Below are 25,518 nucleotides of genomic sequence, written 5' to 3'. Positions count from 1 at the left end.
TATCCTGCATTCCTCAGGATCATTTACACATGAATCCCCTTCAAATAACTAAAAAGTACACACAGAGAAAGCCTAACAATACTTTCCCTAGTTTACTTTCCATTGGTTTGTGCATATTTTGGTCATTTTAACTTTAAAATTCATATACAGTTTTGCTAACATTTTTCAAAAATTCTACAAAATCAGTGTCATAAATACACGATAAAAGCTCTACATTTATGCCTTTTAAAAGATGCAAGAGAATTATTGCTTTCTGGTAGATATTTCTAGCTACATCTGTAAGTGGCTTTTGTTAATTAAGGATGTAATTTCCCTCCAAAACACTTCACTGCCCTTTGGATGTCTCTTCTCACCCGCAACTGCAGTTATTGGCACGGCTTTAAACTTCACAGAAACATCTGCGAATGCTCCTCCTGCTCTAGTCACATTGATAATGGGTCCGACATGATTTTCTGCTACTTGAACAATTGATGCTGAGAGCTGAAGAGTTCCAAATGCATCATCATTGGCAATGATGATTAGGTGAGCAATAGTTTCTACCTTAGGCCCAAGGCGTGGAGAATTTGGAACTGAAAGACAAGAAAAGCTAATGTATCAAAATTCTACCAACCGGCCAAAAGTCATCAGGAAACCTCAGCAAGATTCCATCAGCCAAATGGAATCCTCACATTTGATGTTTTTTTCTACTATCTCTATCAAAAAACATGTACTGACTACTATGAACCAGCACTAATCTAGACACAGAGGAAACAAAAACAAATTAAACAGGAAGTCCCTACTTTCTTGTAACTTTACATTCTAGAGAGATTGTTATTATAGAATCTTTAGCAAAGGAATAGTCATCCTACAGGAATATTTTAATAAGTATTGGAAATTTGTTAAAAGGCAAAAAATGATTACAGTGTAACTAATCATCACTTTACATAATATTACACAGATAATGATGACACCTACAGGATTATGCTCTTCTAATTAGTTACCAGCATGACATAAAATTTTTAAAAAACAGCATTTCAGTTACAAAATTCAGTAGGAAAGTCATTAAGCTTTGTGTCCTCAAAGACCAGCAGCAAATCATTATACTGTAATTAAATTACTGCCTCTTTGTTTCCCTGTCCTTGCTCACAAACCCATTCCTTTCTCCCATCTTAGTTAACAGTCATTCGACTGCCTTATCCAGAATGTAAAGCCAGCCTCAATGTTACCCCAATGCTGATACACTTAACCAACTGAGCCACCCAGGCACTCCATCCCCAATGCTGATACAATAAAGTGTGCTCAATACTTTCAAGGCTCTCTTCTCACTTTCCACTGATTTTAGAGACAGCAAAGCTTGTTTTGAAGGCATTTAGGACCTTCCACAAACTCTCCCTAAATTATTTTCTAGGTTCAATTCCAACCAGCACCCTTGTGAAAACAACATAAAAAGTGACCTTTTTTTAAATTATGTTAATCACCATACATTACATCATTAGTTTTTGATGTAGTGTTCCATGATTCATTGTTTGCGTATAACACCCAGTGCTCCATTCAGTAGTGCCCTCTTTAATACCCATCACCAGGCTAACCCATTCCCCCATCCCCTCCCCTCTAGAACCCTCAGTGTTTCTCAGAGTCCATAGTCTCTCATTGTTCGTCTCCCCCTCCAATTACCACCCCCTTCATTTTTCCCTTCCTGCTATCTTCTTCTTCTTCCTTTTTTTTAAACATATAATGTATGATTTGTTTCAGAGGTACAGGTCTGTGATTCAACAGTCTTACACAATTCACAGCGCTCACCATAGCACATACCCTTCTCAATGTCCATCACCCAGCCACCCCATCCCTCCCACCCCCCACCACTCCAGCAACCCTCAGTTTGTTTCCTGAGATTAAGTATTCCTCATATCAGTGAGGTCATATGATACATGTCTTTCTCTGACCGACTTATTTCGCTCAGCATAATACCCTCCAGTTCCATCCACGTCGTTGCAAATGGCAAGATTTCATTCCTTTTGATGGCTGTGTAATATTCCAGTGTGTGTGTGTGTGTGTGTGTGTGTGTGTGTGTGTATACACACATATCTTCTTTATCCATTCATCTGTTGATGGACATCTTGGCTCTTTCCATAGTTTGGCTATTGTGACATTGCTTCTATAAACATCGGGGTGCACATACCCCTTCAGATCCCTACATTTGTATCTTTGGGGTAAATACCTAGTGACCTTTTAACACAGATGAAGCATCAACAAACTCTTATTAGCAGTAAACAATTTTGAGTTGATATTTAGAATATCTCTAACAATTGCTGTATTTGGAAATATGTGATAATAAAATTTAACATTTTCTGACAATTTAATCTAAAAACAATAACACCATTTAATTTCAATGATAGAGACCCACAGACTATGCTAAATTAAATCAGTTAAAATAAAAAAAATTATAAATCAATATGATATAATTAAATTCAACTAGATTAGAAAAGAATTTGCCAGGCATTATTCTAAGTACTTTTCTTGTATCAGGTCATTTAATCCCTATACCATCTCTATTGGGCAGGTAACATTGTCCACATTTTACCAATGACTAATCAGAGGCACAAAGATGGTCAGGAAGTCACATGAGGTATCATGCTAGTACCTGGTAGACATATCAAGAGGCATCCTGTAAGAGTTTGTCTAATCTCTTGCTCCCTACATACAATTGCTCATCAAACCAGGTATAAAACCTTCAATTATCCAAACCGTTCATTCTGTGCTATGCTCTTACCCAGGTGCTGATCACCAGTCTTCTCATACTGCTTTCCTCAGTTAATGATTATACTCGGAGTACAGTAACAGAGACCTTATCAGGTCCTACACTGATTTTACCTATTAAAATTTAGTCAGTATCACACAGATTTGCCCTTAATTGTTCTTTAGGGGTGCCTGGGTGGCTCAGATGGTTAAGCATCTGCCTTTAGCTCAGGTCATGATCCTGGGGTCCTGGGATTGAGTCCCGTGTCGGGCTCCCTGCTCAGCGGGGAGCCTGCTTCTCCCTCTCCCTCTGCCTGCCGCTCCCCGTGCTTGTGCTCTGTCTCTCTGTCAAATAAATAAATAAAATCTTTTAAAAAAATTGTTCTTTGATTATTTCACATTATACCTTATGCCTATTACGAACTGCTCCAAGTGTGCTGCATGGTTCCAGGAACATAACAAGCATAAAATACATGTCAATTGTTTCTCCTATCCCATAGCACATTGATATTCTGCATATGCCATGTTATTAACAATAATTGTTCGTATTTACTGAATGCTTACCATATGCCAGATACTGCATTAATTTTCACATATATTATTATATTTAAGCCCCATGATATTTCTGTATAATAAATAAGGAAATTGAGGCCAAAAAAGATTATATTCAATACTTTATTACTATATATTGGAACATAAGTTATCTTACACCATAACCCACAGCTCCTAGCTACTGCTGTTTGTGATAATCCCTTCTGGTTTTATTTCTATCTCACTCAATAAACTGTGAGTTCCTTGAAAACTAGTCTTTATTTTACAATTCTTACTCAATAAGACTAATTACTGGATTTTGTTACAATTCATTTGCTACTAAAATTAATCCTAAATCTTGTTAAGAAAAAAAAGGATGGGTATTGTGTGCGAATTTTAACCTTGACTGTAATCTGAATTTAATATTAGCAGCAGTGGTCCTTTAAAGTAAATTTCCTTTGGGCGCCTGGGTGGCTCAGTTGGTTAAGCGACTGCCTTCGGCTCAGGTCATGATCCTGGAGTCCCGGGATCGAGTCCCACATCGGGCTTCCTGCTCAGCAGGGAGTCTGCTTCTCCCTCTGACCCTCTTCCCTCTCGTGCTTTCTATCTCTCATTCTCTCTCTCTCAAATAAATAAATAAAATCTTTAAAAAAAAAATAAAGTAAATTTCCTTCTATAATCCTGAACCATAATTACTTACGTTGTGGACAAGAATGTTGCTCACAATATAGTATATCCATCCAGGTATTATGGTAACGTGAATAAATTTATTTATGAGAAACCTTATTCTATATGTCAAAACAGAGTCAACATGTAGCTCTTAGAATCTTACTTTTGGAATATGTAATTCCAGTTTCCTTAAGAAGATTTTATTTGTTTTCTTATAAATATTGCCCTAAAACTGATGTTAAATTGATACCAAATTAATATCACTAATCTTTCTTCCTTTACTTGTTCCCTTATTCCAGGAAATCTAGATTCTTCCTTTTATTTGTCCTCTTGGAGAGGAACAAGCTGTAACACAATAACTGCTCTCAGCTCCTCAAGCACAAGGCGTGCTCTCTATGAGGAGCCACCCAACTCTCTACAAAGCCCCTGAGCCACAACTCCAGGGCAAGTGGCTGCTACTTTTCAAAAGAAGTTGCTGCACCAGATAGTCTGCCCAACGTGGGTCACTCCTCATTCTTATCCCCAGCCAGTCCTTCTCAACTCTCAATAATTCACAAATTTACAGGATTTCTTACTGCTACACACTCCTGTCCCCTCATGCAGTTGCTCGACCCACATGCTCATCGCCAAAGAGGCTCTATGGATCAGGGAATCTTCCAGAGTGGATCAAGGTGAGAGAGGCTCAGGATCCTGCTACCAGGACTATCCCTGGAATCCCCAGGTTGAATTCAGAATGATTTGGAAGCTACAGTATATAATACAATAGTACTAGAGGTCAATTGTACTGGATTACACAGAAGCTTTTAACAATTTAGTTTGGAAACATAAGGGACTTTTAAAACAAAATTTTGTGTTTTCAAGTGTCCCACTTCCATTTGTCTTATAGATAAACTTCTGTAAGGTGATGCTTTCAAAGTTAGAGCTCGCTAATTTATAGAATTTTCTACTATACCCAATTCTTAATTTATTTTTTTAGGATTCTTACCTCCCATAATAATAATAACACACTAAGGGTTACTTACTTGGGCGACTCTGTACTTTCTCTATTAGAGTAGAGTTGAGTAGCTCAATAAACACAGACTCTGATCTTTCTGGTTCATCATCATCCAAAATTGAAATAGTTATGGTTGCCTCACTCTGATTGGCTCTGAAAAGAGCAAATCCAGAAGCTGGTATATAGTCTCTTCCTTGAGTTGCTCTGGCTATACTAGGTGGAAAATAAGGTGGTTTTTCCATATCATCCAGTGTTGCATATGTGACTAGGACTTTTCCCATGAGGCCTTTTAACCTTATCACTGACAGCGTGATATTCTGGGTTGCTTCCTCAACTTTGATAGGTCTATTTTTCTCAGAAAAGATGAAAACCCCACAAGGATCGTCACTAGCCAAAACTGTTAATGTGGCATTAGTATGAACTCCCAAGGAGCCACTGGAGACACTGAGGATTGACACAGAGAAGGCCTTATCCAGTTCTGGATCTTCATCTGGAAGTATTTCCACTGTGATATTGGCACTCTTCTGCCCAATCTCAAATGTGACATTGCCAGAGGTGAAGGCAAGATCACCATCAGGATCGGAGGCTATGCTCCAAAGCAAAGTCACTTGAGACAGAGCTCCATGGCTTCTCATAATCTGTAAAATATTTAATAGCAAAATGTATTGAGAGGGATTAAAATCATTAATTTAGAGGTTTGTAAATATAGAATGATAGCAGGATATTAAATTTTTATTTTATTTTCTACAAGTTTTTCTCAAGAATATACGATTCTTTTTTTTAATAATTTTTTATTGTTATGTTAATCACCATACATTACATCATTAGTTTTTGATGTAGTGTTCCATGATTCATTGTTTGTGCATAACACCCAGTGCTCCACGCAGAATGTGCCCTCTTTAATACCCATCACCAGGCTAGCCCATCCCCCCAACCCCTCCCCTCTAGAACCCGTCTTTGAAGACCCTCACAGTACTTAAAAAGTGATTGTTGCATGAAGCTACACATTGAACATTTTTAGCTTCTAACTAAACTATAACTGTATCTTTTCTGCAATCATATATTAGTAATGAAGCAAATAAAATTAATAATTTCTTTTAGATGCTCATGAAAATTTCTGCTTTTACTACAAAGATGGTATTTACTTCATTGTAAGGAAGAAATGAGTGATATTTTCTGAAAAGTTAGCCATAAAACTCATTTTTGAAAAAAATTATATTTCCTTTAACATGTTTCTCCCACAGTTGGATAAAATATACTTAAGAAGAAATACTTTTGCCAAAAATATATTAAGAATAAATAGCTTTAAATATTAATGTTAACTCAAAATAACATTCAAGACAAGAATTTTATAAAGCTTAATCTTTTCCCTTAATTCTTTTCTTTTTTTGAATAATTAGTTATCCTTTCTAAAGTTGTTCAGATTACTCCACAAAAATTTACTGAAGATCTACCATTGAGTGATCTTTCTTCATTATTTATATAAAATCTGAGGGAGCTGAGCAAGCTTCTAGCTCCTCCCAGTTGTTTAACAATAGAATCAACTTAATTCCTAACTGGAAAAAGCAAAGGAAGAAGTAGACACACACACACACACACACACACACACACACACACACACACACACACACACACACACACACACACACACACACACACCCATATAGAGTTTCATTATTAATGCTGTTCACAAATGTTTTGGATTTTCTTTCCTTTTGGGAGAGAGGTGAGATAAGATTGCATTTTTCTACCCATTAGTGTTATGCATGGCCATGTGACTTGCTTTGACCAAAAAAGAATAAGTGGAAATGTTACAAATCCCTTCCAGAAAGAAACTATAAGAGCCAGGATGCAGTTCTCCACATCTACATTTTCCCCTCCGTGAAGACAGAAGCACCTGCCAAGATGTTGCCACTGTGATCCTTGATCCCTTGATAACTGGTGACAGCCAGTTAAGTTAACAAGCCAGCAAGTTAAGCTGGAGATACACCATGAGTGGAAAAACAAATCCTTGTCATATTAAGCCTCTGAGCTTTAAGAGATGTTTGTTCCCACAGCCTAAGTGAATTAATACAAAACCTATATAAAATAATACTTGTATGGCTCTACTATATTCCTGAGTCAGGATTCCTCAAAATCATAAGACAAACTTAGACGCAAAACTACATACAAAGACAAACGTCAAATCACTATTCAATTATCAGTTTGTATTGCGTGTACCACTAGGCTCGTTCCCCTGTATCCAAAAAGGAAAAAAAAAAAAATAACATAAAGGACACCTTCATAATACAATAAACAGTTTTAAAAGAACAGAAAGTGTTTAAGAGTGGAGGGAAAACTGTACTCACATTTAATGGAACAATGCTGTACCCATCTTCCGGTTCAGTTCCGCTGACAAAGAGTGACTCGGGGCTAAATTCAAATATACCATGAGCATGGTCAGAGGCTGCAATTGTCACCAGAATTTGCGAGGCCACTCCTAGACTGGCTGCATGAATAAGTTCCAAGAAATAGCAAGAAAATGTTAATAAGTAATTTACAAACCAAAGGAAAAGCCAAGGAACAACTTTTTGAAAAGAGTTGTACCATTCATTGAGTACGTTCTAATTTGTTTTAGAAAGAAAGGCAGACACAAATGGTTGCCACACATATTCATGCTTTTATGACCTTTCTCTATTTTGGCACCAATGTGATATACAAGTGCTGTATAAGCACTTGGAGATGAATAAGGAAAACTTGTTTTTCTTTTTCTGCCCTATGAAAGAGAACATTCTTCCACACAGAGTATATGAGGAAAGTCTCCCACGACCTTTGCTGACCTCAGAAGAACATGAGCCAAAATGACTCTTACCTTTATGAAACAGTTTTCCTATGATTTTCATCAACCTGACTGAACAGATTCTTGGTTTTTAATGTGCATTAGTTCTAGGCCTGTTTTTTCATCACATTATGATATTATAGATCTACCTTCCCTGGACTGAAACACTCCAATCTTGTAACTAAATAGGTGCCAATATCTACAGAAGTACTGAATTTTTTCCTAAGAAGTATGTTTAACTTTTTGTTGTATTAATATATGCAGACAAGAAAATGAACAATTCCAAAAGTAACTGAGTAATTAAATACAGTGGTTACATAAGGCATTGATGAAAGTTAGGAATGAGAGGAGTAGGAACATGAGCTCTAACCTTAAAACATAAAACCTGAAATTGTGATAAAGGAACATTTGAGGATTAGAAAAATTTCTCCCTTGAGAAATAATTTTCTCTCAATACAAAAATAAAGTATTTAAGGTAAAAAGCTGAATCATGCTTGCATAGGAATCTACTTCAAATGCATTCTCTTTTCAGTATTCTCTCCCACTGACTGGCAACTTATTCTCCCCATTGTCTTTTCAATTTCTTTTTTCCCATCTGCTTTGCTTAAATGCTACATATAAAGACTGCTGGCTCCTTTTATAAATAAAATAAGCATGATGGATTTAACAGAAAAATATAAATGTTCTATTTCTCTTTTTTTAGATATTCAAAGCTATATAAAATATTTTTCAAAAATCATTTTATGAATGATATTCAAGCAAAATTTCTATTACAACTAGAATCAGGAAACTGTATTGAGTTCATACAGAGGAAAGTCTGGGCTTTGGAGGCAGGCAAAGACTTGATTCTGGCTTGATCACTTCCTAGCTGGGTAACTGTACCACAGAGCAAATAATACTTTATAAAGTTGCTGCTATGGTTACTGAGGTAAATATGTGAAGAACCTGCACATAGTAGGTGTAAATAATTGGTTAGTATTGTTGTCTCTAAAAAGAAAAGTTAAAATAAAATGCAGACTAGTAAAGGGCCTTGGAACAGCTGCTTACCATGCTTGTGAATAGTTGGAAGGAAGAATTCCATGTCCCCGTCACCACTACCACTGCCATCAACCCTAAAGAATTCAGTCACTTCACAAGGAGACACAGAGACACACCCACACAATACACATTGACACAATGAGAAAATGGAGAGCTCTTAAAACATATCCAGAAAAGAGGAAAATGTAGTAATAGTCACCCAATGACATGCATTCTTCCATAGAAAATAAATTATTTGAAGTGGTAAAAGTATAACATTCATCAAGCTACCAATTTATTAAAAATTCATCCATAGCTTTAGGAAATACTCCATGTAAGTTGTAATTGGTATCTCCCATTTCTGTCAACTTAACCAGTGTCTTTTTAAATCACTTATTTAAAATAAATGTAAATTGTTTCTAACATTTTAAATATTTTTAAAATATTTGTGCTTGTGTACAACCACACAGTTAGGCCTGTATGATTATGACTATGGCAGAGTCACCTTACTGCTCACCACAATCAACTCAAAAATTAGGGAAATGCACCTAACATTTCCCTCCAGCCATATGTTCAAATTCCTACTTTATTTACCATTCTCAGACTTGATCACCCTTTTGCCACTGACATGGTAGTAAGAAACCTAGACAGGCAGTCTACAACAATCTGTTTCAGGCCTGGTTGTGAAAGATACCCACTATAAAATCTTCAGCAAGTCATTAAAACTCTTGGTACCTCAGTTTCCTTGCCTAAAAAATGTGCTGCCTTCTACAGAACTGCTCTAAAGACCAAATAAATAATGTAAAAAATAAAGTACTTGGCAATGTATAAGAACTATGATAAAGAGAAAGTGGTTTACCTTCACTTCCAGTACATCTTAAACCCTGCCCATTAATTTACCAAAAGTTTGCAAAGATGACAAGAAGCATAGTGATGGCAGCAATGGAGAAGAAGAAGAGTAAGAGAAGCAAGTCTACATCCAGCCCTATGTGCTTCTACTAGTGTCCCTGATTGACATGCTAGTTTAAGATCTGCCCTGCTCTTCTGTTCTTCCCCACAACAGGACTGGGATACACCAGACATGAGAATTTATGGCACCCCAAATCTGAAATCACCTTAGAGACTTAAGATGCAAAATGAATTTTAAGGAATATCCAGTGCATCCCCCATATTATCTACAAATCATGAGAGAGGATAGTTCAACACCGATGCATTCTGGCTAACATAAAACATCTATGCAGGTGGCTATCTCATGTAGAGTAGGTTTTAGAGATAAAACAATATGGAATAACAGTTGCTCCCTTGCCCCTCATAAGAATTTAGCTCCTCACAATACGGCACTTCTTAGACAGTCCTTAGCTATGACTTGGGGAATAGAAGCCAGTGTCTAGATTCCTTTACCTCCAATCCCAACTCACTGAGGGGAAAAGGAGATTCTCTGCCACTAACTATTGCTTACTCAGAGTCTGCAAGATTGGTTTTCAGCTGAATACTCATGCACAATTAATACCTAATAATGCATATTCTACAGATAAGGGAAGAAGTTTCTATATAAAATACCAAGTATCACTATGATCAGAAATATTACTTCTGAAGAATACTTAATGTTCCTTATTAATCAATAATGATCGCTAACATTTTCTCTATTATGTAAGTATTGTTAACTACAAGTGATACAAAGAACAGCTTTTCAAATGTTTTATAGTGACCCCTAATTAATGAAGTTGTGTCATGAAAATATGATTTGGAGATGTGACGACTTGTCTCTGGAGGACAAACAAAGCTGGTAGTTTTACATGCCATCCTCCAAACAGGCCATCCAGAATATTTTTACTGCTTTATGCAGTCAACCAAGCTGTGGCGCTGTTTAATCATTTCCCTGGTTTGACCTCTTTTGCTTTCACTTGGGCTCTGGGAACACAGGGAAGGGAAATTTGTGGAAATTTTCCATACTTACTCCAAAGTCTCACGTAGTAAAAGACAATTTTAATATTTCTGTTTTACTCAATCTCTCCCTTTGGATGGCTTATATAGTATTATAACCTTCTTCATTAAAACATGAAGATAATAATAAGACAATAATACCAGGTTTTGGAAGGAAGAGACTGTCCTGCTGATACCATAGCAACTCTCAGTATCTTACATTTATATAAAGGGACTATGGTACATACCACATGCATTCTATAACACCCCCAGCAGCACCTAGAAATCAAACACATTAATACTTCTGCAAAGAAACATATATAAATAGTTCATCCAAATGGGATAAATACTATAAGTAGCATCTCTTCAGTGCAGATGAGTTTTGCCATGAAATGAATTCTGACTCCAAAAATCTTTGAAAATTGGAGATTTTCTTGGTTACCTATTCATCAAAAAAAGTAGTCAAGGCAAATGAGAAATCTGAACAAGTGATGTCCACAATTCTGATATTTTGAATATCAGAATTGAGGATAAAATACCATTGACCTGTTTTATTGACTCATAATAAATTATCTAAAATGGCTAGTTTTCACCTGGACTACACCTGGAGACAGCGAAAGGAGCTACCATGAAAACTGAAAGAGGAAGAAAGGAAAGACATGATTTTAGGGGCACTTACTATGAATGACAAATATAATTTGGTGATTCAGGGGGTGCCTGGGTGGCTCAGTCAGTTGGGCATCCAACTCTTGATTTCGGCTCAGGTAGTGATCTCAGGGTCATGGGACTGGGCCCACATGGGGCTCTGGGCTCAGCAGGGAATTTGCTTGGGATTCTCTCCTTCTCCTCTCCCTCTGTCCTTCCCCTTGCTCACACAACCTCACTCTCGCTCTCTCTCTCTCAATAAATAAATAAATCTTAAAGTTTTAAAAAATAATAATTTAGTGCTTCAGAACAATTATACTATTTCATTCTAAAAACACATCTACTTCTGGGGTTCTTTTATATGTATGTAAAGCAATATTTTGTGCTACATAGAAACATAATAATAAATATATTTCTAAATTAAAAAAATAAAATAAAAGCACTCTATTTGGAAAAGACCAATGGGTAGTAAAAGGGGAAAAAAACAGCACAGTAGGTGGTGTCCTTATAATAAACATTAGAAATATTAACTTAGAATTAATGAAACCTCACAGCAAAAGTCTATGTAAATAAAACTGAGTTGAATATTAATTTCTAAAACTAATATTCTAAATTTATGTAGAGAGATGGAAATCTTTTTACCAAGAAAAAAGTGACTATCCATCAAAAACTTTCTACCATATATATCTTAAGTAATTATTAACCTTCGGGGTGCTTTTTCCAAATTCTGGTAATTCACTCATTTAAAAAAAAATGGTTAACATTGTTTCAAAGGATCATATTTCCTTAATAGAATCAACTATCCTCAAGATGGATGAACAAGCAAATATTCGATACTTCTGAGTCACCAGCTTACCTCCTCCCTCCAAGTTCAATAACTCAACTTTAAAAGATTTTTCCAATTCAGGGACAGAATTATCAGTGATGTTAACAGAAATGTATTTGTATCTTTCTCCTGGTTGAAATTCTAAGGTACCAGCAACACTCTGAAATACAAATAAAAGATCTGTCCATTAGATTATAATTATTCTGTATATTAATGTGCAAGATGAGAATGTCTTCTATGTCCCAAATTATTATAAATACTGAAACAGAAGAACATAAGTAAAATATAAACCTGAAAACACTTAAGTGGATATGAATAGTGTTTGATATAAATTCTAAATAAATATTCTCCAACTAAGTAAAGCAGGTGGATTTTTACCTCTTGCTTACCTATTCATAAAAAAAAGTAGTCAAGGCAAATGAGAAATCTGAACAAGTGATGTCCACAAATTCTTAAATTAATTCAGTGAGATACACAAAACTCTTGCCCACATATATTTAGAACTGTTCAAAATTGTATCACTGAATAATGTAAATACTCAGTGCATAACAATGGCATTTTCATATTTTCATTCTGAGGATTTCTCCAAACAATAATAAATATCAGTCTACTGAGCATTAACGTTTTCTTGATTATACTTGCAACTGCAATTCATAATATAGATCTCTCAACAGAAAGATTCACACACTAGAGGAAAAACAAAAAGTTATTTAAATTCAAAGTTTTAAGATCTTTTTTTCTCCCAACCTCATTATCTCTTACATAAACTTTGTCCCCTCAAGTCATGAGAACATATTTTAAAGTTGTTTAAATTTTTCTAGGTTAGCTTGTGTGGACAAACTATATTTCATTCTCAGGAGCTATTAATGATCTTAGAGCTAAATTGAGAAACCCAAGTACCAATTTACCTAATCACTCATTTATTTATTTTTTTAATATTTATCAAATGTACATCATGTACATGGTACCATTTTAGATGTCTGGGATTCAAAAACAGCCAAGACAAATCTCTAGCTAGCTGGAGACCATTCTATAAGGAGTGTTAACCATGTAATGTAATAATTTGAATAGAATAACAACTGCTGTAAAGGGCATATAGTAAGCTCAAGAAGGAAGTAATTAACTTTGGCTAGAGGACAATCATCAATGGAGTAATTCTACAAGTCTTAACAACAGAAATAATATTTGACTATCTTAGGAAACCATCTTAACTTGACCTTAGCAATATCCTATACAATGAGCCATTTCCTCCTCCAGAAATATATTCTTCTCTGGTATTCCATGATATCACACTCTCCATTTTTCATTACCTTTCTAGCTCAACCTTTTTAGTGTTCTTTATTGATTTTAACAGTCTCCTTACAACCTCTAGAAACTACTGTTCATCAGACTCCCTCTAGACTCTTTGACAAGCGCACACACCATTTCCAAAGGATTAAGGGATTAACCTGGTAGTCCTCAGGACTGAATGCCGTCAGTGGCACCGTTCTAAATTCCGCCAGAACCCTCCCTAGGTGTCCTTGTGCCCGGACAACCAATAATCTCACTTCTCCATCTTCCTCCTTCACAGTGATGTGTGGAATACTATTTGCAGGAAGGGTCATCGTGTCCTCGGGCTGAGGGGGCAGCCCTGTGGAGAACTGAAGCAAGCCTGCAGGACACAAACAGAGGCAGGGCATTCTGGCCCCAATTATCCATGGAAGAACTTCTTATTCGTTTGAAACAATCTTGCACAATGATTTTGATCGCCAGAATAAAATTCTGGGGGCTTTCATTGAGAAAAGACTTTAGTGAAGATTTCATTTACATGCTTTTGACACAGACTATGTCAGTAAGTTTTCAAAATGTTAAAAGTTAAAATGATAATTCTCCTTGTCTCTACCCAAAGAATCTCATATTTGAATCTCTAGAATTCATTCTTGGACTTAGAGCAGAACATGATTAATGCCACCTTAAAGGATTTGCAATACATTTAAGAAAAATTTAACTAAGAAAATTAGAGTTGAAGAGCCTCTCAGGTTTCCTACACAGACCTTTAAATAGTTGCTCTTGCTTTATTCCTACAAAAGAACTATTAATTTTCAATGTAGAGAAACAGTCTCTACTAGGACAGACATCTGTAATAATTCCCCAATTAAGAAAATTATCACTTTGCAGCTCAGACAAAAAGAAATTAATATAAACAGACAGTGATAACTCCACTTCTTGAAGCTTAATAAAATATGTTAGAAAGTACTTCAGTTAGTTAGAGGGTAACATATCACAACAGGATAATTTTTTAAATAAAAAAAAACTTTGAAAGCCATGAACAGAAATACTTTTTTCATTTTAAATAATCCTGTATGTAATTTTAAAAATATATTTTTAAACTTCAGAAATTGATCTTTATATTTTCTTTTATAAACAATATCCCTCACAACGGCAGCTTAGAATTTCAAGAGCTTAGAAAAAGTTCTATTTCAATCATTTGCAAAAGTCCCTTAAGAAGTTCTTAACTAGACCAAGTACACCCAGAGAAGAGAGGATTATTTTTGCAAAAGGGCTTAGTTACCGTATGGATGATCACTAGCTTTGATTGTGATATCTGTTGTTTCCTTTTCGGGATCTATGCTTGCACCACTGGTAGGGGTTGAACCTAGCTTCCCATCCCCAGGAACTGCAGAAACCAGCGTCACACGGAAATACTCATTAAGCTCAGGAATATCATCATCAAGAACATATATATTCAGGACCTATAAACATAAAAATCCAGAGGCATGAAGCAATGAGGCATATAGAAATTACTTACCACTTACCAGAAGAAAATAAAATAGCCAATTAAGTTATATTTAATTGAAGTTACTATTTAACATGATCCATTTCTTAAACATTAAAACACACAGAGAGAGAGAGAGACAAAGACCAAAGAAATTAATTATTTAAATAATGGGCACTGAGCAGTAACATTTTCAGTCTATAAAAATCATATTCATTTATTAACATCATACCATATATGATATATTGGTGCATCAATGTAATATCATATATTGCTTGTACCAAAGACAGTGGTATTACCAACCTCAGGGTATAGAGTTCCTAAATAAGGAACAGCATGTTATCTGATGGGATGTGGTGGGGCAGTAGGAAAGGGCAACATATACATGTCTAGTTCCTGCCTAGGGAATGCCTAACATACTCAGTAATAGCATTTTAGAAAACAGATTCACAATGGACCTTTAAAGTCTGGCACAAGCAATCCTTCCAAAAATTAGCAATAACTCAGCCATGCTCCACAAAATTTAGGTCAAAATTTGAAGTAAAAAAACAATTCCCCCTTCCTTTATTAACTGAATAAGCATTTTTTGACACCTACAATGTGTCAGGGTTAGAAATGGCTCCAGTCCCTAAGAGGCTCACAGTCTACTGTAGGAGAGAGATCTATGAAGAAAACATTTAAAATGCAATGTAAAATGCTAGTTAGTAGGTTTGTTGTCTAGTTCTGAATCACAAAATACAGTTATTATAGTGTTTAAATAATATATTGCACATATTAAAAATGTTATAAGATTTCAAATAAATAAATAAATAGATGGAAAATGTCATGACAGTTATGTACAAAATAAACAGACAAAAAAAAAACAACTCTACCTACAAAAGATTTTACAACAGACACGTTTTAAGCAAGTCTTAATGTATTAGTTGCAATTGTACATAATAATGGGAGGGGCATTCCAATTAAAAGAAACAACACTTCTAAAGGCACAGTGCATGAAAGAATAAGGCATACAGGGAACTGCAATTAGACTGCCACGTTGGAGCAGGAGATAAGGCTATATGGATAATCAGGAGTCAGGTCACAGGGACCGTTTATGCTATCATTAAAAAAAAAAAAAATTGACTCTTGCTCAGGCCCATGGTGCCAGCAGGATCGGCAAGTGTTGCAATCTTTATACAGCCAAGAAATTCTATAGCCACTGACGAGATCAGAAGTGTCATGATAAACAGTACAAGAAAGCCCATTTGGGCATAGTCCTGAATGCTTTTAGAGGTGCTTCCCATGCAAAGGAAATTATGCTGGAAAAAAGGGTGGAAGCCAAAACAGCCAAATTGTGCCATCAGGAATCGTGTCAGGGTCCAGCTGATCAAGAATGGCACAAAATTCACAGCCTTTGTCCCCAGTGATGTTTGTTTGAATTTTATTGGTGTGTTTTAGTCTATTGTAGTTTCTGTTCATGAAAGAGTTTCTCCCAGTTTTTTATATGATGAACAGGTATTTTTAGTGATTTCCGCTGACACTAGAAATAAACTGTTGATTTTATTCCAGAAAAATGATGGAGTTCTGACTGCTGTATTTGGTCACAAAGATTATGCTGTTGGTGGCATTCCTGGAGTTTGTCAAAGTAGTCAATGTCTCTCTTTTGGCCTTATACAAAGGCAAGAAGGAAAGACCACAATCATAAATTTTGATGGTGAAAACATAACAGTCATAAATTTTCATATGCCAAAAAATTGGACTTTATTCCATAGGCAGTGGGGCAAAACTGAAGAATCATAAGCAGGAAATTGACAAAATGAGAATAAATACCATGGCAGAATGTAAACAGAGTGGACAGGGCAAGAAAGAATGCTAGAAGTTGAGCTAGGAGGTGAATGACCAGAAATAATGAGATTCTGAACTAACACAGTGACAGTGGAGATGAAGAAAAAGAGATGGATTTAAGATTTGTTCTGGAGATAGAAGACCCAGACCCTGATGACTCAGTTAGTATAGCAAGCGAGAGACAGAAAGGAATGAAGGGTGACTTCCGGTTTCTCCCAGAAACGAGAGTGACAACAAACTCTAACTCCAAATGCAATCTCCAAAGTACTAGTCATTGGGCCTAAAAGCATTTGGAGAACTTTTTTTTTAATGAAGTTTTTCTAGAGTTTGATTAAGTAGGTCTGAGGTAGAATCTGAATTTAGTTTTAATGTTCATTTTTATCAAGATTTTAAATAAGAAAGTAATATATGGCACAGCCAATATACTCAGAGGGGAAGTGCAAAAATGACACCTACTACCCAAATCATGTCATCATTCTTGAACAAAAGGGAACAACATTTATTCTGAAGATTTAAAATGTCTTGTGCCTAGAAAGCAAGCTAATAAATGTTGCTTTGAAAAGTAACACCAAAACATCAAGATGTACATTAAAAATAAAGCAGTAAATATTCTTAAAGGGTTGAAGCATACCAAAGTACTCATTCATTTTAGTGAAATGAAAACCCTATCAAGGTATAAGTAAATGTATTTTACCTGGTAACTCAGTAAACAACAAAAAAATATTTACCTTTACTTTATGTTACTATATGTTATATGCTCTGCTATTTTCTATTCTATTTTTAAACTCTTCATCATAACTTGCTTAATTGATTGCATAACAGGCCATTTAAAGTAAACTTGAGAAACACATTTCCAATGTTCTTTTCTCTACTTTAGAGAAACACACACACACACACACACACACACACACACACACACACACTTTCCAGACTCCCTTGCAGCTAGGTTTTCAGATACGACTTAAGTATATTCAGTTAGTTGTACTCCCCAGATATCTGGAAGGCAGCAGCAAAGCGGAGGCTACCTTATTGCTGTGTGTGCTAGAAAGCACAATCATGGAGCACTAGTGACACTTCAGCACCCTGTCACTGGCTTGGTAAGACGGAGAGGCTGGTGTAGATCTAGCAGATGTGGTGTTACAAGCCAACCCCACTGTTCAATGTTATTATTTTGCTTTCAAAGTCAATTATTTTTTAAAGAAACTAAAGATAAAATGATAGAAGGAAATATTTTAAATAAATCTTGACAAGAGTATCTATAACTATTTTCCTGACCAAAATGTGATTCTTATCTCTTTCAAAATGTATATGAATCTACTTTATAAAACAATGGTTTCAAGTTATATTTTCATTTCATAGTTGGTAAATTTCCCAAGGGAAAATTTGTGGGATCAGCCCTGTTTTCTAAATAGAAACAATAAAGGGGACCACATACTATCATTATAACTTGATTTAAAAAAAAGAAAAGAAAAAGAACACTTTAAATCCAGAAGAGCAGTAAAAAAGAAAGCATCAGATTAAAATACAGTCCTTTAAATTTAATAATTTTAGCCTTATGAAAACTTGCTAGTTGTCCTAATTTTCCTTATTTTACCAAAGACCAGTAAAATATTTATCATGGATCTGCAGCCTGCTATTGGAGAAATTTTGTTATAAACTTTTTAGTCTCCTTCTTCCCGCAAATTTTAGAGATTTGATCATTCTTCTTTTCTATTAACTCTTCAAATCTGTCTTCTCTCAATTTTATCTTTTTCATCCAATGAACTCCTAAATCCCTTAGAAATTTTCTCAAAGATTATATTTGTATGCATTAAGCTATTTTACTAATTATCACTGATGACATATAAGCTATTTATATTTTTAATGAAAAATTATACTGATGTGAATACTCCAATATGATAGACTAAAAGAATGTTTAAAAAGATTCTGATAGAGGACACAGTCTCATCCCAATTTCACTTTCAAGAAGTGCCACTTATTTCTGGAGCACCTATTCAGAAATGGGATGATGGTTCACAGAAAGTTTTGATAAAATTGGAGATCACTTGTACTTTCAAAACAAAGAAAAATTACTTCATTTTTCCACATTTAAAAATAAAGTTGAGATTACAGTTACAAGAATTTCTCAGTGGCTGATTAGAAAGCAGAGTACCATTAAGAATTCTGCAGTTTCCCATTGTATCAGTAATAACAAAAACCCAAAATGACAAACCTTCAAGCCATACCATTTTTATTATATTGGGATTAAAGAACAGATAAAACTGTAACACAAATCATTCAAAAATCCTGCTTTCTTTTTTACATAAATAAATACAAAAACAGTGGCACCTGGGTGGCTCTGGTCAAGCATCTACCTTCGGCTCAGGTCATGATCTTGGGGTCCTGGAATCAAGCCCCACATCAGGCTTCTTGCTCAGGTGGGGAGTCTGCTTCTCCCTCTCCTTCTGTCCCTACCCACCATCCCTAGCATGCTCTCTCTCTCTAAAATATATAAAATCTTTAATAAATACAAAAACATTTTAAACCATGGTATTTACCTAATGATCTAATTACTTTAAATTGCTTAAATAGCAAGATTCTGCAAACAAATTACAGAACCATGAGGTAAAGAAAAGCCTTCTAGGAGACTTTCAAGGAAACAAAGAAGGTAGCGTTTACCTCAGATCTCTGCCAAGGAAGGAATGTGATAGTTCCACTGGCATTAGCAAAATCGTCAACAAGGTAATTAATGCCGTCAGATTCGATCTGTGAGATGGTGTAAAACACATGCACATAATCCAGAGCTCCTCTGGTTCGCTCCACCACACATGAAATTGTGGATCCTTCGTCTGCAATCTGAAATTGAACATAAATTATTTATAAGTATATACCAATTCAAATCAGTGATAAAATTGTAATGCTTTCATGGAGTCCTTTTACCATAAACTTAATTCTGTAACTTTCTAACACTCTAAGCAGACCTCTGCATTCTTGTCTCTTATAGATTTTACAAAAATACAAAATACAGAAATTATGCAAGTAATTATTATAATCAGTTCACTGTACATGTAGTTCATTCATTGAATTCATCCAGTCATAGTGCTGGACACTATGATACAAAAGATTACCCAAAAAAGCACAGTCCATCCTCTGGATAAATCTAAAGAGGAAGATAAACTCCAAGTTTTATGATAAGTTGAGCAGAGACAAACCAAATGGGGGGCAGAAGTGAGGGGTAGAGGTTAGAACATGACATCAGGGAGAACATTCTAGGCATGGTTAAAAAGTAATAGAGTGGATTTCATGAAACAATTTTGAGGACAGCATAAAGTGACAAGTGGCTAGAGCCTTAAGAAATGTCTGGTAGGGAGACAAGAGTCAGGTCAGTGAGGGCATTTATGTTATGCTTAATATTTTTTGATAGTTTTGTCATACATACATATGTATATACATGTCTATAGGTATTTTTCACATGGAAAATATTTTTATCTGAACACTTAACACTTAAAAATTATATGAAGCAAGAAGTTGGAAGAGCTTGTATTTATTTATTTATTTAGAGAGCATATGAGCAGGGGAGGGGCAGAGGAAGAGACAATTCCAAGCAGGCTCCACTCCCATACAGAGCTCAACATGGGATTCAGTCTCATGACCCTGAGATCATGACCTGAGCCGAAATCAAGAGTCAGACGCCTAAACAACTGAGCCACCCAGGTGCTCTGAAAGGTCCTTTAGGATAGTCTTCATACTCTTAAATTCTCAGTCTTTTAATGCAATTTTATTTTTATGTTGGTATTCATATATGTAATTCATAGAAAAACGAACTGAAACTGAGTGAGTAGAGCTCAAAATACAAATCCTAACTTAGATAATGTCATTCTATTTTTCATATCAATCATAAGCACCTCTGTCAGCATTAGATAGAGCCATTTTGGAGTCAACATTGGTACTGGAAAGAACAGATTTGAAATTTATCCACAAATAGGCAATAGTCAAAACAGTTAACAATGAGCATGGAGGCACCAGATGTTCCAGTAAATGCAGAGTTTCACCAACCGTCAACACCCCTACTTCAAAGAGTAATAGCAAACTTAGGTGCCCCATAGTAAACAAGACCAAACACTCCTGGGACAATACTGTAACTCTTTTATTTGCCTGCAGGTCCTGGCATGAGAAGCCCAAAATGACAGGTGGTTGTTCGGAAGAGGCCCCAGTGTGTCTCCTGGTAGACACCCCTTGACCCAGACAGAATCAGAACTTCTAATCCAGTGAGAGTGGGAAACACAAATTCTGGCAGTTGGTCATTAAGAGTGATGGAGATAGGGTCACTCTTACTTCTACCTCTTGCCTCCTGAGCCCAGGTAGCCTAGGTACTGGGAACACTGAACAGGTATCAGCCACCGGATACATACCGGATCATGGCAGACAATATCCCCACCCTACAAGATGTGGTCCCTGAGCTGGCACCTTAGCTGAGTCATTAACAGGCCATCCCATTATGGTAGTAAGCCAGCTGCTTCAGGTGATGTGGTATAGAGGAAGGGCAGGCAATCCTAGGACTGTGTGCCCGTTGTTACACCTCCTTCACATAAAATAAGCCCCTTTGAGGCAGGCTTCCCAGTGGACACAGCAGGCATTCTTTTAGCCTTCAGATGATGGTCTGGCAGACTACTAAGAACACAAACTCATTAGATAAAGTAAGTATTAATTCCAATAATAATGAGTTTCTGCCCTCTCTGGAGTAAAACAGTCCCACACTTAGTGCCCACTTCCATCCACCTGTTCACGTGACTCTTCCCCAAACTTCCTTGTCTCTAGTCCTGGTGGTCCCAAGCCCCTGCCAGACCATGATGTCATTAGCACTGCTCAAACTGTATCTTCATAACTTCAGACTATTTCTCCCCTCACATAAGATGAATGGCCGAGTGGGCTGTTCATTGCTCTGCTCTCATCCTTAAGAGTCACTCCTGAATGGAGCAGTAGAGTGGTGGTGGCCCACTTTCAGCAAGCACCAATACATCAAGTCAAGTCAGGCTGGGGTGAAGCAGGCTGAATTTTTCCTCCTCCATCAGTTAGTTACAGGTTTTAGGGTAAAGGTGAAAGAGTTGACTTTTAAATATGTCCAGTATGAAATGTCTACTAAATATCTAAGAGATGTGTCAAGTGGGCAGCTAGAGAAATGAGTGTGGAACTTTGGAGAGAGACCATGATTGACATGATAAATTTGGGAGGCATCAATATACAAATGATATTTAAGGCCACATACAAATGGTACATAAATATATCGTTATATAAATACTATTTAAAGACTGGATGAGATGACAAGAGAAGTAACTATAGATGGAAAAAAATGGACCAAGTATAATCAGTTATGCCATAACACTGGTTTGAAATCATAAAATTGTCCCAATGTAACTGATATATCTGAGAGCATAACAAGGATAACCCATAATCCATAATCTATAATGTGGATTTCACATTTGTTTATGTGATTTCATCTACAAGAAACATGGTGAACACAGAAAACTGCACCAACCTGAAGCAAGCTACAAGGGAACACACAAACACACCTGAAATATCTACCAGCTACCTCTGTGCAACACGTATGTTGCTAGCCACACTTCACTCCATCTAAAGTGACAATCTTCCCTCTGATGTCAGATAACCCTCTTCTCATCATTTCACAAGAATATACAACGTGCAATTCCTCTGACACATGCTTTGTAAGCAAACTTAAGTTTTTTCCCCCCTAGGTATACAGCATATTTCTTGTAGTATATGAGTATTAAACATTTATTATGTAAATCTGCTTATTAGGTCCCTATCTTTCTTTTTACATGTCACTGAGCAAGTTTTTGAGTAGTGGTCTCCTAACCCATTTTCCCCTTATGTTCTGTTTCCTTTATCTAATTTGGCATAGTGTAGTGATCTTTAGGAGCCCCTCTATCACATGATGGCAGAACTGAGTGCTCTGAAGTTGGGGCCCTCCAACCCTGAGGCTGCAGAGAAGGCGAAGCAGCACAGAAAGCCAAGGACTTAATAAGCATGTAATTGAATTCCCACTTTCTACCTAGGCGTCTACATCAGCATTTTCATCACAGCTGCCAGTACATAAAAGCGTGATGGAAAGAGCATGGCTTTTAGCTTAAACCAGTCCTGAGTTTCTTCGCTCTACCACTTATCACGTGATTTCTTCTTAAAATGAAGATCATGTCTCATGGATTTGGGTGGAGATAAAACAAGTATCTTATATGGTACCTACAGTAATATATTAAGTACTGAAAAATTTTTATATTTCTTCTCCTTAACAAACATACAGACACATACACAATTGCAAAAAATAATGCTACATTCCCTCATTTTATCAAGAAATATATATGCTCACATATTGAAAAAAAACAAATTCCCAACCATTTTGTTCCCTATCACAATGGGAACACATTTGCCCCATTATCCCACCCCCAGTTTTAACCAGAATGAACATTTTTAATGAGTTATTAATAAACTATTAATCCCAGTATGTGACTATTCAGCCTTTCCCTTTTTAGCAAGAGGTATGGATGAAACAGATCCAAAGATATATTCAGGAGTCTTTATGTCTCCTTACAACTTCTTACCAAGTCAATGAGCATTACCATGCAGCACCCAAGACTAAGAAAAGAACTTTTTACTTGCAGGAATCACACGGGGAAAAGCTATTTAACCATGCTTTCATTTAATAAAGCCCTCATCAAAATGTATCAGCTACTATTTTCAACTTTAAAAAAAAAACAAAGGCTATCTATATCCAATACAACTGTGTATAAATATGTGCTTATATAAAAGTTTCACAGATTTAATGAACTAATAATTTAAATAATAAAGGAAATTACAAATCGGCGATCAGGAAGAAGATTCAAATGTCAAAGGTCCATAAAAATCCACTTTTCATACTTAAGAATTTACAGAGAAATGACATAGTGTCTGAGATTTGCTTTAAAAATTACTTCAGCCAAAAAAAAGAAAGAGAGAAAATTGGCAAAAGGCTGATAAGTGTTGAAGCTTAGCTGGCGGGTCACTGGGGTTCATTATTCTATTTTCTCTAGTTTTATATAAACATATATGAAATTTTCCACTTAAAAAAGATTTTTTTTTAATTCAGCTTTTTGATTGCCATCTCATCGCCCTGACAGAGATTCTGATTCAGAAATGGAGTCCTCAATAAGGAATGGTGTTCTGGAATATACATGAGCTATTTCTGATTAAGATCATCATGCACAATACTTTGGGAAATACTAAACCAGATGATGGAATTATTAATACTACAAGATAATTAAGACAGAAAATAAAGAGTTAAAATATTTTTGTCTGTTAAAATATACATCTAATTGCCTTTGGAATCATGATACAAGCAAAGGTTTAGGCCAGTATATGAGAAGCATAACATCAAGAAATAATCATCAAAACCACCATCATTCAGTTTTTCACAAGAAACAACAATAGCCGCTGCTGTTTTCTTTTGAGTCAAAAATTCCCTCAATCTTCAGATCTGCAGGAGAGTAATTATGAAGTTTAACCATCAGAAAAGTTTCTGAAACATATTTTCCCAGAAAAAATAATGCACTGAGCCATAAATTGGCTTTCTGTATTAGAAGAGAAGATTAAAGCTAATGCCTAATAATTACACACCAAATTAATTTTTTATTTTGTTTCACACTTGGATAAAGATCTGTGATATCAGATTATATCAATATCACTTATATCTAAAGGAATCTATTCACATAACATATGGCAGGCACTTAAAAACAAATACAGTCCAAGCTAAATAATATTCTCATTTTGATAAAGATCCTCTCAAAATGTCTCTAAATTATTCTTAAGCTGTGAGTTTATATACATAAAATGCAATCCAAGTATTACTTATAAAAAAATGAGACTAGCAAGTTCTATGAATCATTATGAAAAGCAATCTCATTACTTTATAATTACTTGGTATACAAGACTGTAGAAACAGTGCTAAAATAAGGTGGAGAGAAAGTAACATTAAAGATTACACAGAAAAACAAAATATGGGAGGAAAACATGAGAATGTGGTTGCTATGCTACAGAGCCAACAAAACTCAGTCATCTGTTCAATATAGATACCACCTGGAATCCAGAGGCCTCGTTGGCACAGCCCCATCAGGGCTCTCAACTACATACAGGTTTATTCATTCTTTCAATTATAATTTATTAAGCACCTGCTATTTAGAAGAATATGGTGTACCTGGTTAAGATAGAACAAATCACAAAATAATTATCAATTCTTTCAATATGGCATATTCCGCATATTCTCATTATTTAAGGTGTGATTGTGCTTTCATTTTAACCTTCATATTATTTTAGTTCATGAATCTAGGAAAATGTAAAAGTATAACCTGACTCAGAGAGAAGTCTTTAAATATCTCTATTACCTTCAGCATTTTTGAAGGGATAAGAAAAAAAACTGTTCACTGTCACTACAACAAGACAATGAAGAATCTATGGAAACGATAGTGGTTTTTATTTCTAAAAATCAAGCAAGTAACTATAAAATTTAAGCCCTGCAGACAATTCCAAACATAGAGTAAACCAGCAATTCTCACATACGTTAGTTTCAGGACCCCTAAACACTCATAAAAATTATTAAGAACCCCAAGGAGGTTTTTGCTTATGTTGGTGAAATCTGATATTTATCATTTTACTAAAGAAAATTGAAAAGAATTTAAATATTGATACATTAACTCATTCAGTAATAAACTCATTACATGCTAACATAAGCAACATGTTTTATGTGAATAACTGTATTTTCTAAAAAAAATTAG

General features: G+C 35.6%; 1 protein-coding gene and 1 pseudogene across 1 annotated transcript in view; one reads left to right on the top strand and one right to left on the bottom strand.

Moving 5' to 3' along the window:
* Positions 1–25,518, bottom strand: part of ADGRV1 (adhesion G protein-coupled receptor V1) — a 502,011-nt gene that overhangs the window by 420,485 nt on the left and 56,008 nt on the right. Inside the window, exons 22-29 of the mRNA XM_028091942.2 lie at positions 19,376–19,552; positions 14,690–14,870; positions 13,587–13,789; positions 12,169–12,298; positions 8,775–8,855; positions 7,258–7,397; positions 4,938–5,547; positions 354–569 (exon numbers count right to left, since the gene is read on the bottom strand). Coding sequence (XP_027947743.2) covers positions 354–569; positions 4,938–5,547; positions 7,258–7,397; positions 8,775–8,855; positions 12,169–12,298; positions 13,587–13,789; positions 14,690–14,870; positions 19,376–19,552 — 1,738 coding nt within the window. The remainder of the gene's footprint in view (positions 1–353; positions 570–4,937; positions 5,548–7,257; positions 7,398–8,774; positions 8,856–12,168; positions 12,299–13,586; positions 13,790–14,689; positions 14,871–19,375; positions 19,553–25,518) is intronic.
* On the top strand, positions 15,131–16,577 carry LOC114199970 (small ribosomal subunit protein uS12 pseudogene; annotated as a pseudogene).

Source organism: Eumetopias jubatus, unplaced genomic scaffold, assembly GCF_037043125.1.
Source record: "Eumetopias jubatus isolate StellerSeaLion01/CBP00866 unplaced genomic scaffold, mEumJub1_p1.0 scaffold_5, whole genome shotgun sequence".
NCBI lineage: Eukaryota > Metazoa > Chordata > Mammalia > Carnivora > Otariidae > Eumetopias > Eumetopias jubatus.
Note: the sequence above shows the minus strand (reverse complement) of the source record. Positions and strands in the feature narration are given on the sequence as shown.